At 41.8% G+C, this 14,638-nt stretch overlaps 1 protein-coding gene and 1 long non-coding RNA gene across 10 annotated transcripts in view; one reads left to right on the top strand and one right to left on the bottom strand.

Moving 5' to 3' along the window:
- Positions 1-6,732: 6,732 nt before the first annotated feature.
- LOC309654491 (endophilin-A3) overlaps positions 6,733-14,638 on the bottom strand; it is a 661,335-nt gene continuing 653,429 nt past the window's right edge. For 6 of the 8 annotated variants that reach the window (XM_082448506.1, XM_082448508.1, XM_082448510.1 and 3 more), the window contains 3 exons: positions 14,470-14,570; positions 7,751-7,965; positions 6,733-7,080 (listed from right to left, as the gene is read on the bottom strand). In XM_082448506.1, the coding sequence (XP_082304632.1) occupies positions 6,974-7,080; positions 7,751-7,965; positions 14,470-14,570 (423 nt within the window). In that variant the 3' untranslated portion in view covers positions 6,733-6,973. Of the gene's footprint in view, positions 7,081-7,733; positions 7,966-14,318; positions 14,571-14,638 lie in introns of those variants that run through there. The other 2 variants (XM_082448500.1, XR_014260293.1) reach the window with 2 other exon arrangements.
- Positions 7,825-14,638, top strand: part of LOC309654610 — a 59,976-nt gene continuing 53,162 nt past the window's right edge. For both annotated transcript variants that reach the window (XR_014260333.1, XR_014260334.1), the window contains exons 1-2: positions 7,825-7,959; positions 8,100-8,300. This is a non-coding gene — a long non-coding RNA (uncharacterized lncRNA). The remainder of the gene's footprint in view (positions 7,960-8,099; positions 8,301-14,638) is intronic.

Here is a 14,638-nt window from a genome sequence, read left to right as displayed (position 1 = left end):
TTAAAAGCTTTTGCACAGCAAAGGAAACCATAAACAAGACCAAAAGACAAACCTCAGAATGGGAGAAAATATTTGCAAATGAAGCAACTGACAAAGGATTAATCTCCAAGATTTACAAGCAGCTCATGCAGCTCAATAACAAAAAAACAAACAACCCAATCCAAAAATGGGCAGAAGACCTAAATAGACATTTCTCCAAAGAAGATATACAGATTGCCAACAGACACATGAAAGAATGCTCAACATCATTAATCATTAGAGAAATGCAAATCAAAACTACAATGAGATGTCATTTCACACCGGTCAGAATGGCCATCATCAAAAAATCTAGAAACAGGGCTTCCCTGGTGGCTCAGCGGTTGAGAGTCTGCCTGCCAATGCAGGGGACATGGGTTCGAGCCCTGGTCTGGGAAGATCCCACATGCCGCAGAGCGACTAGGCCCATGAGCCACAACTACTGAGCCTGCGCGTCTGGAGCCTGTGCCCTGCAACAAGAGAGGCCACAATAGTGAGAGGCCCGTGCACCGCGATGAAGAGTGGCCCCCGCTTGCTGCAACTAGAGAAAGCCCTCGCACAGAAACGAAGACCCAACACAGCCATAAATAAATAAATAAATAAATAAATAAATAAATAATTTTTTAAAAAAAGTTCTTTGTTTATTAAAAAAAAAATCTAGAAACAATAAATGCTGGAGAGGGTGTGGAGAAAAGGGAACCCTCTTGCACTGTTGGTGAGAATGTAAATTGATACAGCCACTATGGAGAACAGTATGGAGGTTCCTTAAAAAACTACAAATAGAACTACCATACGACCCAGCAATCCCACTACTGGGCATATACCCTGAGAAAACCATAATTCAAAGAGAGTCATGTACCAAAATGTTCATTGCAGCTCTATTTACAATAGCCAGGACATGGAAGCAACCTAAGTGTCCATCATTGGATGAATGGATAAAGAAGATGTGGCACATATATACAATGGAATATTACTCAGCAATAAAAAGAAATGAAATGGAGCTATTTGTAGTGAGGTGGATGGAATTAGAGTCTGTCATACAGAGTGAAGTAAGTCAGAAAGAGAAAAACAAATACAGTATGCTAACACATATATATGGAATCTAAGGGGGAAAATAAGGTCATGAAGAACCTAGTGGCAAGACGGGAATAAAGACACAGACCTACTAGAGAATGGACTTGAGGATATGGGGAGTGGGAGGGGTAAGATGTGACAGGGTGAGAGAGTGGCATGGACATATATACACTACCAAATGTAAAATAGATAGCTAGTGGGAAGCAGCCTCATAGCACAGGGAGATCAGCTTGGTGCTTTGTGACCACCTAGCAGGGTGGGATAGGGAGGGTGAGAGGGAGGGAGATGCAAGAGGGAAGAGATATGGGAACATATGTATATGTATAACTGATTCACTTTGTTATAAAGCAGAAACTAACACACCATTGTAAAGCAATTATACTCCAATAAAGATGTTTAAAAAAAAAAAAGAGTGCTGATAATGTACCTTTCAAAGGGTCACAGTGTCCAATATAACATGAAGAAACGTCCATTTTGTTAAGGCTTTAGCTTTTCTTCTCTCTCCACTCAATGGTGTTTTACATGGATGGGCAGATTTTCACCCTATGTCACAGACCTAGGACTTTCACCAATGTCGCCCCTCGCCATCCTCCCCTCCAACAGTGCACACAGTTTGATAGCTGCCAGGGCTATCTCTCCATCACCTCCAATGTCCCCATCAATACTTCTTTATTTGTAGCCATTATGGAAGTATAATGACAAATGACACAGATTTGGAGCAACTGGAACACTGTATGTCGTTAGTGGGAACAGCCACTTTGGAAAACAGTTTGCTAGTTTCTTATAAACATGCACATACCATATGAGCCAGCAAATCCACTCCTCGGTATTTATCAAAGAAGAATGAAAACTTAGTAGTTTTACACAAAAGCCTGTATGTGAATGTTTATAGAATTTTATTCATAATCACCCCACGCTGGAAACAACCCCGACGTCTTTTAACTGGAAAAATGATACACGTCTATAGTATACCCATACAAAGCCAATTCAAGGAACAAACTATTGATTCACCGAATATCACGCGTGAATCTTAAATGTCTTTTGGTCAGTGAAAGAAGCCTCAAAGGCCACATAATGTATGATCCCACTTGCATGAAACTCTGGAAAAGGTAAAATTATACGGACAGAAAATAAATAATTGCCAGGGGGTGGGGGGTGGAGAAATTATTGACTACCAAGAATCAAGATAAGGGAATTTGGGAGGTGATGGAACCATTATGTAAGAAACTGCTGGTCGACAAACAACTCTGAATTTGTCAAAACTCTTAGAACTGTAAACCACAGAGGCAATTTGACTGCATGTAAAATTATAAAAACCATCACCCAGGAGGTGGGGAGAACGCAAGGAGGAATGCAGACTGTGACAAATAAGGATGACTGTACTACGAATGAATCACATAACCACACTGCAGGGGGTGGGAAGGAAGGGGATGACCTAAGTCACTCTGGAAGAGGGTTCTCACTGGACACCATAAGGCAGTAGACAAAAAGAATACTATACAAATACTTTACTCTAGTTGGTAATTTCTTTTTTTCCTTTCACAGGGGTATGCGTTAGCAGCTCTGAAACTACGTGTATAATAAGGTCAAACCAAGAAAATATATTGCAGATAATGAAAGCCAGGCTTCTCCCTGTCAGAGAAAGAAGTTTACAAACAAGAAAAAGGTATAGACTATAATAATGACCCTATGGTGCTGGACTGGCATTCAAGGTTTCAGTATGAATGCATAGATACAGGAAAAAAAGTGTGTGTGTGTGTGCGCGTGCGTGTGCACGCACATTCAAGGATTAGTGTATATGCAGTCAACCTTTTAACCCTCCCAATGGCCAAAGCTAGAATGCTTTGAGCAACAAAATAATGATAGTGTTGGATTTCAACCCCTAAATATATATAGATATATAGCTATAGATATCTATAGCTATATATCTATATCTAGATATATATGCATCCCCTGGAGTCCATATGGATATACATAAAGTGAATAAATGGGGAAGAAGGGACAACTTCCCTTCCAAAGGATTCCAATTAGTAAAAGTAGAAGGAATGAAGAAAATAGAAGGTCACAATTAGAACATCTTCGTAATAATTGTTGTAGGCACAATCCACAGTGGACACTAAAATTAAGGGACACTACTTTAAGAAGAAGCAGAATATTTGCACAGTGTCAACGTATTGTCTCTAAAATAAGTATTTATTAATTACAAAGGGAAAAATAGTAACTTAATAGACAAGAAACTTGGCAGAAACTACCTGAACCAAGGATCAAGTCACTAGTAATCGGACTTATTGACATATTGTTCCCCATGATAGTATGCATTAAGAAGGGCAATAATGCATAACCCCACTCTAATCTTGAGAAAACACCAGATAACCCCAGATTGAGGGACAGTCTACAAAACCTCTAGCCAGTGTCATGTCAGAAGTGTCAAGGGCATGAAAGACAAGAAGAAATTGAGGAAGCATCACAGATTGGAGGAGGCTAAAGAGGCAAAGCAACAAAATGCAATGTGGGATCCTGAATTAGAACTCGGGCAGAAAAATGGACAATAGTGGGAAAATGGTAAAGTCCCAAAGTGTTGATATGTAAAAGAATATTTGGGATTTCATCACACTGTACATGAGAGAGGACCCAAGCCTTACATTAGTGTTTAGATTGTAAAATGTGGACTTTTTTCGGTGTCCTTGCGTAGTTACTAAAGATTACAAAATATTTCAAACTGCCAAGAAAACAGAGGGGATTTCCCAGAAAATTTTATCTGAGTTGGAAATAAAGTTGTAACTTTTCCACTGTCCCGATAATGCTCTCCACTGCTTGTAACCTATGTAGGCCTTAGAGAAGGAAGGGAGGGAGGGAGGGAGGGAAGGAGGGAGGAAAGAAGGAGGAAGGGAGGGAGGAAGTGAGGAAGAGGGAGGGAGGGAAGGAAGGGCAAAGAGGGAACGAGTCAAGGAGAGAAGGAGGAAAGGACAGAAGAAAGGAAAGAAAGAAAAGGAAAGAAGGAAGTACCCTGTTGAGATATCTGAAGTGTCCCACTGCTTATCTTCTGTGTGGCTCAGCCTCATTAGGTTAACATAGTCTTACAAGTTACTGTAAAATGGTTGATTTTTGTCTTCATCAAGTGACTTTGGAAACTCCAAGGCCTGTAGCAAATGAAGGGGAATTTCAATTCCAGCACCATGAATGTTTTCTAGAAAGACTCACTGCTAATCTTGAAGCACTATACACTTGACCCTTGCACAGTGTGGGAGTTGGGGCGCCACCCTTCCCTGCCATGGAAAATCCACGTATAACTTGTAGTTGGCCCTCCGTATACTCAGTTCCTCTGTATCCGAGGTTCCACATCCACATATTCAACCAACCTTGGATAGTGCAGTATTTACTAGTCATAGAAATCTGTGTATAAGTGGACCCAAGCAGTTCAAACCCATCAACTGTATAAGAGAAGGAAGCTATTAAAAGCGGTTACTCACCAACTGCTGCTAAAAAGTCTCTCTGTGCAGACATCTCAAATCCATCCCTAAACTCCTCACAATAGCCAAAAATAAAAGTGTGTTAGTGCCTCCTGCTCCTGCTCTCCCAACTACCACCCACTTCCATACCCGCTTCAGGCTGTCCGTTTGGAACTTGTTGCCACTCTTTCCTGCCCTTGACATTCTTTTAGGTGTGAGTCACAGGAAGTAAATGACTGGGATGAGGCAGTGAGAGTGAATCTCTGTGTGATCCGCTCTGAATCCTGCAACCCACACCCCAAAGACAGCCCAGGGCATTGAGCCCAGCAGGGTTGCTCCTGGACTCAGAGAGGCAGCCAAGGTGACCATACCCAGGACCACCAAAACCCGAATGCAAATAAGTCACCTGCCTTTGTAAGGATGCCACTGAATAATCAAAGTACATTTATTTCTGAATTCCTAGTCAGGATCGTGAAAGAGAAATATTAACTCTTAGGTGATAGAAACAGTAGTAAAATACAGTACACAGGAAGGTCATTTGAATGATAACAAGCCAAAAGGTACAACAGCAAATGAAAAATAGCAACTTTAAATACAAAGTGAAGCAGTTTAATAAGAAATTTTGTTAATAAGAAAAATACATGTCCCCTGTCTTTATTACATACTGTACAAAATAAAATATTGCACCTTTAAGTCATATAATAAATATATACAAAGAGTATTGTACAAATGATCTCTCTTTAATTTAAAAAGCCTTCAACAATCAAGTGTGATTGATGATGAACAACTCACAGGCTGGTGTGTCCTCATCACATCCCCGCACCCGTTCCCAACCACCAAACCCTCCACGTACAGTAGTGCTCATCCCAGTGTCAGTGAGGCTGCAGTTAGAACAAGAGACCTGGTGCTCAGTAGATGGCAGAGAGACTCAGCAAGCTTGTCCACAGACAAATCCAAAGCCAGAACACACTGCTCACTTACGAGTGACCAGGGACTAGGGCCAGCACACCTGCTTCAGGTAACTTTGCTGCCGACAGGCTATAGGCAACATGCGCACAGGCAGCTGGGACCCCGAATAAAAAAGTATGACCACTTATTTGGGGTTGTGTGCCATCCAAAGCCATAACTGGTAGAATGTAAGGTAAGAGCCCCCTAACCAAATCAGCTTTAGAACTTACAATTAAATACTACTTCCCAACTCCTTCAGCAGCAACAACTTATCCAAACTTTACCTCCACCCGGACGCCATCACTAATGCCAGCATTGGCACGATCCAAACCCAAACCAACTCTGACCTAACCCTAATCCATAAAGCCAACTCTAGCCTTAACCCTAACTTAACCTCCATTTTCCTCACCTAACCCAAGGCTAAAACTAAACTGAACCCTAAACTTATTCACCAAATCCTAACTCTAACCCCTCATCCTAACTGTACCGTCCAGCCTAACCCTAATTCGCTTTGGATTTACTGAAAAATCAGTTCAAATTAAAACAATTATTTACTACAAACAGCTCTTTTCAGCTATCATGTTTCATAGTTAGATTACTTTCTCATAATTTTTCCAAAATAAAAATTCTTAGGAATACTATCTTATGCATAAATTAGGTCTAAGAAGGCTTTGGTTTTTCTGTTTTTGTGCAAGAGAATAGTGCTGAGAAAAGTCTCATTCACAGCTCTTAAAAGAACACTTTGAATATACTTCAAAATCAGTAGAAGAGGTTACTTTCCCTCTCCTTTAATTTCCAAGATGCCTCATTTGGTCACAGATCGATTTCCCTAGTTGTGAAAATGGCAGCAATGTTTACTCTGTGTTTTCTTCCCTAAGTTCTCTAAGAGCAAGGATAAGATGCCATTCCCCAAGGATGCCTGGATCAGTCAAGAGTCACAAGCCTGTCCACAGTGATTGTCTCCTTTTCACAGACTAAACGTAAGGGTCCATAAAAATGCCATTAGAGCCAACATCTTAACAACTATTGGCCAGAGCTTCTAAAATGTAAATGCCTTATAAACCTGTTGCAACCCTAAAACAGAGAAGTCATCAGTTGCCGTGTTTCTCAAGCCTTCAGGATGTCCTACTCAGTACTAGTCTATAAATCACAGGAAGAGGCAGCTCCTGACAATGCACAGGTGATCTTGGTGATTTCCTGATTAGAAGGACACGACGAGGTCCCAAGTGCAATGGTGTACCTGCTATGGTATTTTATGTTAGTCCTGGAACATATCATTTAAAAGAGTTGGAATTAAAAACCGGCCATGGGGAAATGACAGTCCCAAATTTTAACAGTGGTGATTTTGCATCGACTTCTGTCTGATTGTAGAATCTAGAGGGTTTTTTTTGTAAAGAAATACATGTTTTTGTGCCAGCTACATGGGGAAGAGAGCTTTTACATTTTGTTTCATCTTCACAGCAGCATTAGGACCCCCCTGCAAAGTTTTATCCTTCTTGACACGACTGACAGCACCTTTGTTTGTAGACGTCTAGCGAACACAAATTAAGATGCTTTACAAACGTACAGTAGTGAGTTGTGTCTGTGCAGCCTCCTGCAAAAAAATATATATATATCCATTTAACACATAGCTCATTAGAGACCTAGTTTTAAAAAAGTGCATGATTTTATGAAAAGCGGAAACTGAGATCACGTGAAGCGAAGAAGCTAGGCTTGGGTTAGGGCCACTGCTTGGCACTGGAGTCAGAAGTGCCCTGGACTCACGTCTTAGCTGGGCCAAGTGGCTTCTCAATGCCCTCCGGGCACGTCACAGTCCTTCAGGCCACCTGCTCCTCCCAGTGCTGACAGCAGCACTAGCTTCTGGGGTGTCATGAACCCCAGGGAAAACTTATCAAAGCTATGGACCTCTCCCTAGAAATATATATATGATTACATTTCCCACGTAACTTCAGGGCATTTACACACCTGCCCAATCCCATCCAAGGAAGCCTTGTCTGAGGGGCTGAAACTCCAAGGCAGAAAGAGGCTGTGGACAGGCTCCCAGTGCTTGTTAGAAGGCCACTGTCCACGCTACTCACTCAACTATGTTTTTCTCTAAAGAACACCAAGTTGCACCCACATCAAAGCAGCTAATCTCCTGATGTGCCAAGATACCACATACGTTCAGAATGGCCCTGCGGACGAGACCCTGACAAGGTTGGCTCCATGCGGTCCGGTTTGCACAAGGCTTCGGGGTGGTCGCAATACCTGAGAGGGGTACGTACTATCACAGGAAGGCCCCAGGCAGTGCCGCCAGGAAGAGGGTTTCTTCCCCGGCTCGCAGCGTCTCTCAGCCACCGTCTTGCAGCTCCTTGTGTGGACACAGTCCACCTTCCGAGACTGGAAGCCCTGACCACAGGCTGACGTACAGGGCCTCCAAGGGCCTGCGTGCCAACGTGCGTCACGAGCCCCCGACGAGCAGTTCCTCCAAAAGGTGGGTCTGAAATGAGAAAAACAAACAAAAAAGTGGACAATGGGAGAAAGTGGGGTGTCACTTCTTGCTGGGATCAAGCCTTTTACTGTACTGTACTTTCAGTATAGCAAAGGCTTGACAATTAGGACCTTATTCAACAGGAAACTCATCTGCATTGTTCCTGGCTGACTAAGCAAAGTGGTGGAGGAATCACAACCTCAATAGAGGCAAGCAAACCGCATGTTTCCATGAGTCTCTGGCACCACATCAAGGCACGCACCTCAAAAGACACACTCTACTGATGAGCTGGAGCAGATCGATTTAGGCAAGGAAGAGAAGAATGACACATTTGTTGACAAACTGTAAGCTCCGTTTATATAAGCACTTGAAATATATTCTGCTATGAGTATGAATTTGTTTGTGAGCAATCTTCTCCGCTATGAGGAGTGCTCTAGTTTACATTTAGGACACACTATAACTCGCAGTGAGAGCTAACAAAGACCTTTTGGGAAGAGGGATCTCTCTCTAGCCTCCTTACCCTTTAAAACAGAACAGAAAGTTAATGCCCTCTGTTTTGTTGTTGTCAAAAAGGGTCCACTGTATGTGTATATTTATTTGACAACCATGTGCCAGAGAATTTTCCAAATACTTTACATAGATTGACTCCTTTAATCCTCACAACTACCCTACACAGTAGCTAGTTAATTTTTTTAATTGAAGTATCGTTGATTTACAATATTATATTAGCTTCAGGTGTACAACGTAGTGATTCAATATTTGTATACTTTATACTCCATTTAAAGTTATTATAAAATACTGACTATATTCCCTGTGCTGTGCATTACATCCTTGTACCTTATTTATTTTATACCTACTGGTTGGCACCTCTCAGTCTCTTAGCCCTGTCTTGCCCCTCCTCCATGCCTTTCCCCCCCTGGTAACCACTAGTTTGTCTCTGTATCTATGAGTCCATTTCTGTTACAGTCATTCGTTTTATTTTTTAGATTCCACGTATAAGTGACAGCATAGGAGCTGCAGAGCTGAGAGGAGAAATAACTCCTCATTTCTTGGTAACAGTCCTCCCTGAGGTCTCACGGCATGATCCCTTTGGATCGAGACATTTTTGTGTTCCTATAAAAGGCTCCCTATCAGCGCACATAATCCATAAGGAGTGTTGAAACACCACTGGAAATGTAATAAGATGGAGAAAATTCTGATCCCCTGAACTTCTCTAAGAGACTATTACACATAGTTGGAAGCAATACTTTGATTAGCCAGTAGGGGGAGACTCTATCAAAGGGTTTACTTAATACTGTCCCATCAAGCTGTTTATAAGATTCGTAACAGGAAAAGGGATGAGAGTGTCCTGTTAACTGCAGCGTTTTTGTTTTCTCCAGTGGGTATGAACCTTAGGGGGCCAAAAGTTGAGTTGCTTTGGACAAGAGGGCAGAGACTGAGTACTCTTCAGCCATCCCCTATGCAGAGATTAGCTTTTCTACTGAAAACAGTTGAACAAATATTCCAAGAATACTCAAAGAGGACATGTTAAAATCTACCAAATTGTTCTATGTGAGAATGGTGGTCCTATCTTCATAAGAAATCTCCCACCCTCTCTGTATAACTCATTCCAAGTTGACTTTTGTTGTTTCCAGCCCAAAGGACCTTAACTAATACAGCCTCTTTTTCTGCTTCGTTAGAAGACAGGGCCAGTGGGATGTCAGAAGAAACTATTTAGCTTCCTAAACATGAAAGATGAGAGAGGCACAAGGAGCTAGAGACCAAGGCAGATGCTGAAACCCAAGAGGCTGTTCATTGAGGATGCAGTAAAAGAATGCAAGATCGGTCCAGCAGAGAGCATCACTTCCTTCCGGGCAGGGATGGGACTGGGGATGGGGATGCCTGAGCTAGGGGGACACAGTCTGGGCACCAACACTGTGCACACAATTGGAACTCATGTGTTTTTCTATGTAAAAGATGAAAGTAGAAATGGCAGCAGAAATCATAACAGTAACCCTGTTTCTACTAGTCTTTCTCAATTTCTCATTCCTATTCAGTCCAGCTCTGCTCCTACCTCAAATAACCCTTTTCATCATCAGCCAGATGGAACTACTGATTCTGTAGGGCAGTAGATTCCAAGTCTGGCTTACTATCAGAGGTATGTGGGCAGCTTTCAAAAGATGTAGATTAAGAAAGAATTAAAAACAAAAGAAAACATAAACAAAAAAAAGAGATATAGATTGCCAGGTTCCGCTCCCTCCGAAAGATTCTTTTTTTTTTTTTTACAGCAGTATTTATTATTTATTTAATGTTTATTTATTATTTTTTTTGGCTGTGTTGGGTCTTCGTTTCTGTGCGAGGGCTTTCTCTAGTTGTGGCAAGTGGGGGCCACTCTTCATCGCGGTGCGCGGGCCTCTCACTATCGCGGCCTCTCTTGTTGCGGAGCACGGGCTCCAGACGCGCAGGCTCAGTAGTTGTGGCTCACGGGCCCAGTTGCTCCGCGGCATGTGGGATCTTCCCAGACCAGGGCTCGAACCCGTGTCCCCTGCATTAGCAGGCAGATTCTCAACCACTGCGCCACCAGGGAAGCCCCGAAAGATTCTTATTCATTAAGTGCCAGTTGAGGCCCAAGAATCTTTAAAGAAACTTCCCAGGGAATTCTGACTCATGGCTGAGGTTAGGAATTACCTCTTTGGGGAATAAACCCTCTGGGTCCTCCAGCATTTCCTCAGATCCCTGTGTTGTCTTCTTGCCATAATGTGGGCTAGTTTACCCTGATAATGCTCACTCCCTTTGTAACTCTTTTCAGTGGAAGCCACACCTCCCAAACCCTTCCCAGGGCCAATAATAGAGGCTAGCAGATAGCCTGCTCACCACTGATTCTCTACCAGTGGCCACTAATAATGTTACTCCTTGTAACACACCCTCTAATATTTACTGAGGCCCTACTATGGCAACTGGGGGTCTCCAGCACGCCCACTGCATTGTAAAGTGAGATCTAGTACCTCACCTACCTTCAGCAAGCCCACAGGAAGCATGCCCAGTCAGCAGAAGAGGTCTGTGGGGGAAAATGAGGCCAGAAAACTGCAAAAGAAACCCACAGAAGCTCTCTAAACTAACCTAGTCCTTCTTCCATAAACCACCAGATATTTGGGGAAAACTAACAGCATGAAAGAAAAGTACTAGGACACTGGTACTAAAAGCTGAACAGCCAACCCTGGAGGAAGCAGAAACAATAGAGAAAATGAAAGGCAACTTGACTCTTTTCCCCCTTCAGGTCTAGGAATTTTTCTTCTATTATTTCTTTTATGTCTACCCTTTCAGTTCATTTCCATATCACTTTCTGTAAAACCCCACTTAATCAGATATCCTCCTGATAGATCCTTCCATGCCTTTTATCCTCTCTATTCTATTTTTTGCTTCTTGTGTTGGTTGGAAAGTTCATGGCATATCCAAGGGACTGAAAGAAGGACAGTGGCTGGAACACAAAGAGTGAGACAGAGTGAGGTCTCGAATGAAGCTGTGCAGGGAAGTAGGACTTGACCGTGCAATACTTTATAGGGCACATTGTGGATTTTAGTCAACCTTTTCCCTAAGAGCAAGTGAAGCCTCTAAAGTGATGTTAATCTAGCAGGGAGACGGGGTGTGGTGGTGGTATGATCAGATTTGCATTTGGGAAAAGATTACTCTGGCTGCAGTAGGGAGACTGGGTTGGAAAGGAGCATGGATGGATGGAGGGAGACCAGTTGGATGGCTTGGCCAGGGGTGATGGTGGTAAAGCTGGAAAAAAAGTGGATGGGTTGGAGAAAAAATACAAAGAGCCAAAAGTCATATAAAAAGTAACCAGAAAAGTACGAATTACAATAAGATATATTTTTTCATCTATCAGATTGGCAAAATTTTTAAAATATTGAAAACCTATATAAAGTTGATGAAAAGGGGGACTCTCATATATTGTTGGTATAGACATTTTGATGGTAATTTAGTAGTATCCAAATGAGCATTACTGTCAATTCAAGTCCATACCTAAAATTTATCCCATAAGAATATTACCCTTTGTGCATAAAGATGTTCCGGGATGTTTACCGCAGCATTTGTTTGTAGTAGCAAAAAAATTGGAACAATCAAATGTCCATTAGCAAAGGAGTGAGGTAATATTAAGTACAACAATTCAAAAGAATAAAGTAACTCATGTACTCGGATGGGAAAGAGGCCTATAATGTATTGATAAGTAGAAAAAACACGTTTCAGAAAAATATATCCAGTATGTTATAAAGAAAGCTCAAACCACGTAGGTGTTTGTCATATAAATATATCTTTGAGCGTGCAAAGTAAAACATCCGGGATGATACATATCAATCTGTGTGTGGTCTCCATCTTCCGAACAAAATTGGAAACTGGGTTTTCTGTTGAGAATAAGGGCAGCTGTTCCAAACATTTTCCATTCGAGGAGAATGGTTCTGGCTGGAATTGTTTTGGGAATAGGAAATGCAGCTGACCCTACATTGCCAAACCGTACTGAAGGCTCAAAGTAGAAGCAGAGCCAGTTGTCAAGGTCATCTCATTTTCTCCAGCAAGACTCAGGATGCGGAGGAGGAAGGAAGAGCCATAGAGTGAGCACCTGCTATGACCCAGGCTGCTTAAGTGCTTCACACTAGACCAATTAATCAAAACTTCCCTAAAACGAGATAATCTACAGACTAGGAGAAAATATTTGCAAATGATGTGACCAACAAGTGCTTGATTTCCAAGATATACAAAGAGCTCATACAACTCAACAACAACAACAAAAAACAGATAACCCTATCCAAAAGTGGGCAGAAGACCTAAATAGACATATGTCAAAAGAAAAAAATACAGATAGCCAATAGGCACATGAAAAGATGCTCAACAATGCTAATTATTAGAGAAATGCAAATCAAAACTATAATGAGGTACCACCTCACAGCAGTCAGGATGGCCATCATTAAAACGTCTACAAATAACAAATGCTGGAGAGGGTGCGGAGAAAAGGGAACCCTCTTACGCTGTTCATGGCAATGTAAGGTGGTGCAGCCATTGTGGAAAGCAGTACGGAGGTTCCTCAGAAAACTAAAATAGAATTACCATATGATCCAGCAATCCCACTCCCAGGCATATATCCAGAGAAAACTATGATTCAAAAAGATACATGCACCCCTATGTTCAGAGCATCACTATTCACAATAGCCAAGACATGTAACAACCTAAATGTCCACTAACAGATGAATGGATAAAAAAGATGTGGTACCTATATACAATGGAATACTACACAGCCATAAAAAACAATGAAATAATGCCATTTGCAGCAACATGGATGCAACTATAGATTATCATACTAAGTGAAGTAAGTCAGAAAGAGACAGGCAAATACCATACGATATCACTTATGTGTGGAATCTAAAATATGACACAAATGAACCTGTCTTAGAAACAGAATCACGGACATAAGAGAATAGACTGGTGGTTGCCAAGGGGGAGGAGGTTGGGGGAGGGATGGAGTGGAAGGCTGGGGTGAGCCGATGTAAGTTTGTATATATAATGGATAGACAGTAAGGTGCCACTGTATAGCACAGAGAACTATATTCAATATTCTATGATAAGCCATAATGGAAAAGACTATTTAAAAAAAAGAATGTGTATATGTGTATAACTGAATCACTTTGCTGTACAGCAGAAAATAACACAACATTGTAAATCAACTCTACTTCAATTAAAAAAAAAAACCTCCCAAGCATAATTTCACACGGACAATAATACCCCATTGTGCAGAGTAGGCGGTTAGGTAGTCCAAGGTTACACAAGAAGAGAGTGGCAGAACTCCGCATTTCCCCATTAGTGTGCCCTCTTGGCTTTCTCCTCACTTTCTCTGGCTGGAGCACGCTCCTCTGGGGTGGTGGAGTCGCCAGGTGGAAGGGGTCTGGGTGACCTCTGAGTGACCTCAGGGAACAAAGTTCTTCTACCCCTAAATCATCTATCAGCTCAGACTTTTATAAAAGAGGGAAGCATTTTTTTTTCTTGTGTAAGCCCCTTAACAAGATAAAAGTTAATTTTATTCTCTGCTAAAGTTAATTTTATTCTCTGCTAATAACGTTGGACGTTATTCTGTGCCAACGTCCTAATCAAACAGTTTCTAAACAAAGGAATAAAGTAGTTCATTGAAAACACTAGGTTACAGATTTAATCTGTAAACCTAAATGAAATATTATTAGGCTTCATCAACTTTGTATATAGAGGGAAAAATACCTGTCTATTCTCAATGCTACTTTTTCCTTTCTCTTTGGGGTGTCTCTATATGTTGAACATCCAAATAATTTGTAATGATAAATAGTACATGTTAATGAGTATTTTGGTATAATACATACTATTGAGGATGGCACCATGAGAAATCATAATTTAGTAGGAACTGTCCATTATGAGAGGTGGTATAGAGGACAGATGATGCCACTTTCAGGCAGTCATAGTCACTATCTGAGGTGGCAGAGGTTGTGTGCTGCCCTAGGGCGGGGCCGGTACCTCCTGTCATCACAGCCGGACTCAGAACGGTTGGGGTGTTGACAAATTATATGATGCTGCTGCTGCATCCTCACAGCGCGACCCAGGCAACGTCCAGGACACTGGAACAAAAGCACAATGCAGTATAAACAACATTGTGAGCTCATGCATGCTGGGGTTCCAAAACCAT

Source organism: Balaenoptera physalus, assembly GCF_965194825.1.
Source record: "Balaenoptera physalus genome assembly, chromosome: 2".
In the NCBI taxonomy this organism is placed as follows: Eukaryota; Metazoa; Chordata; class Mammalia; order Artiodactyla; family Balaenopteridae; genus Balaenoptera; species Balaenoptera physalus.
This window is presented reverse-complemented; position numbering and strand designations above follow the sequence as displayed.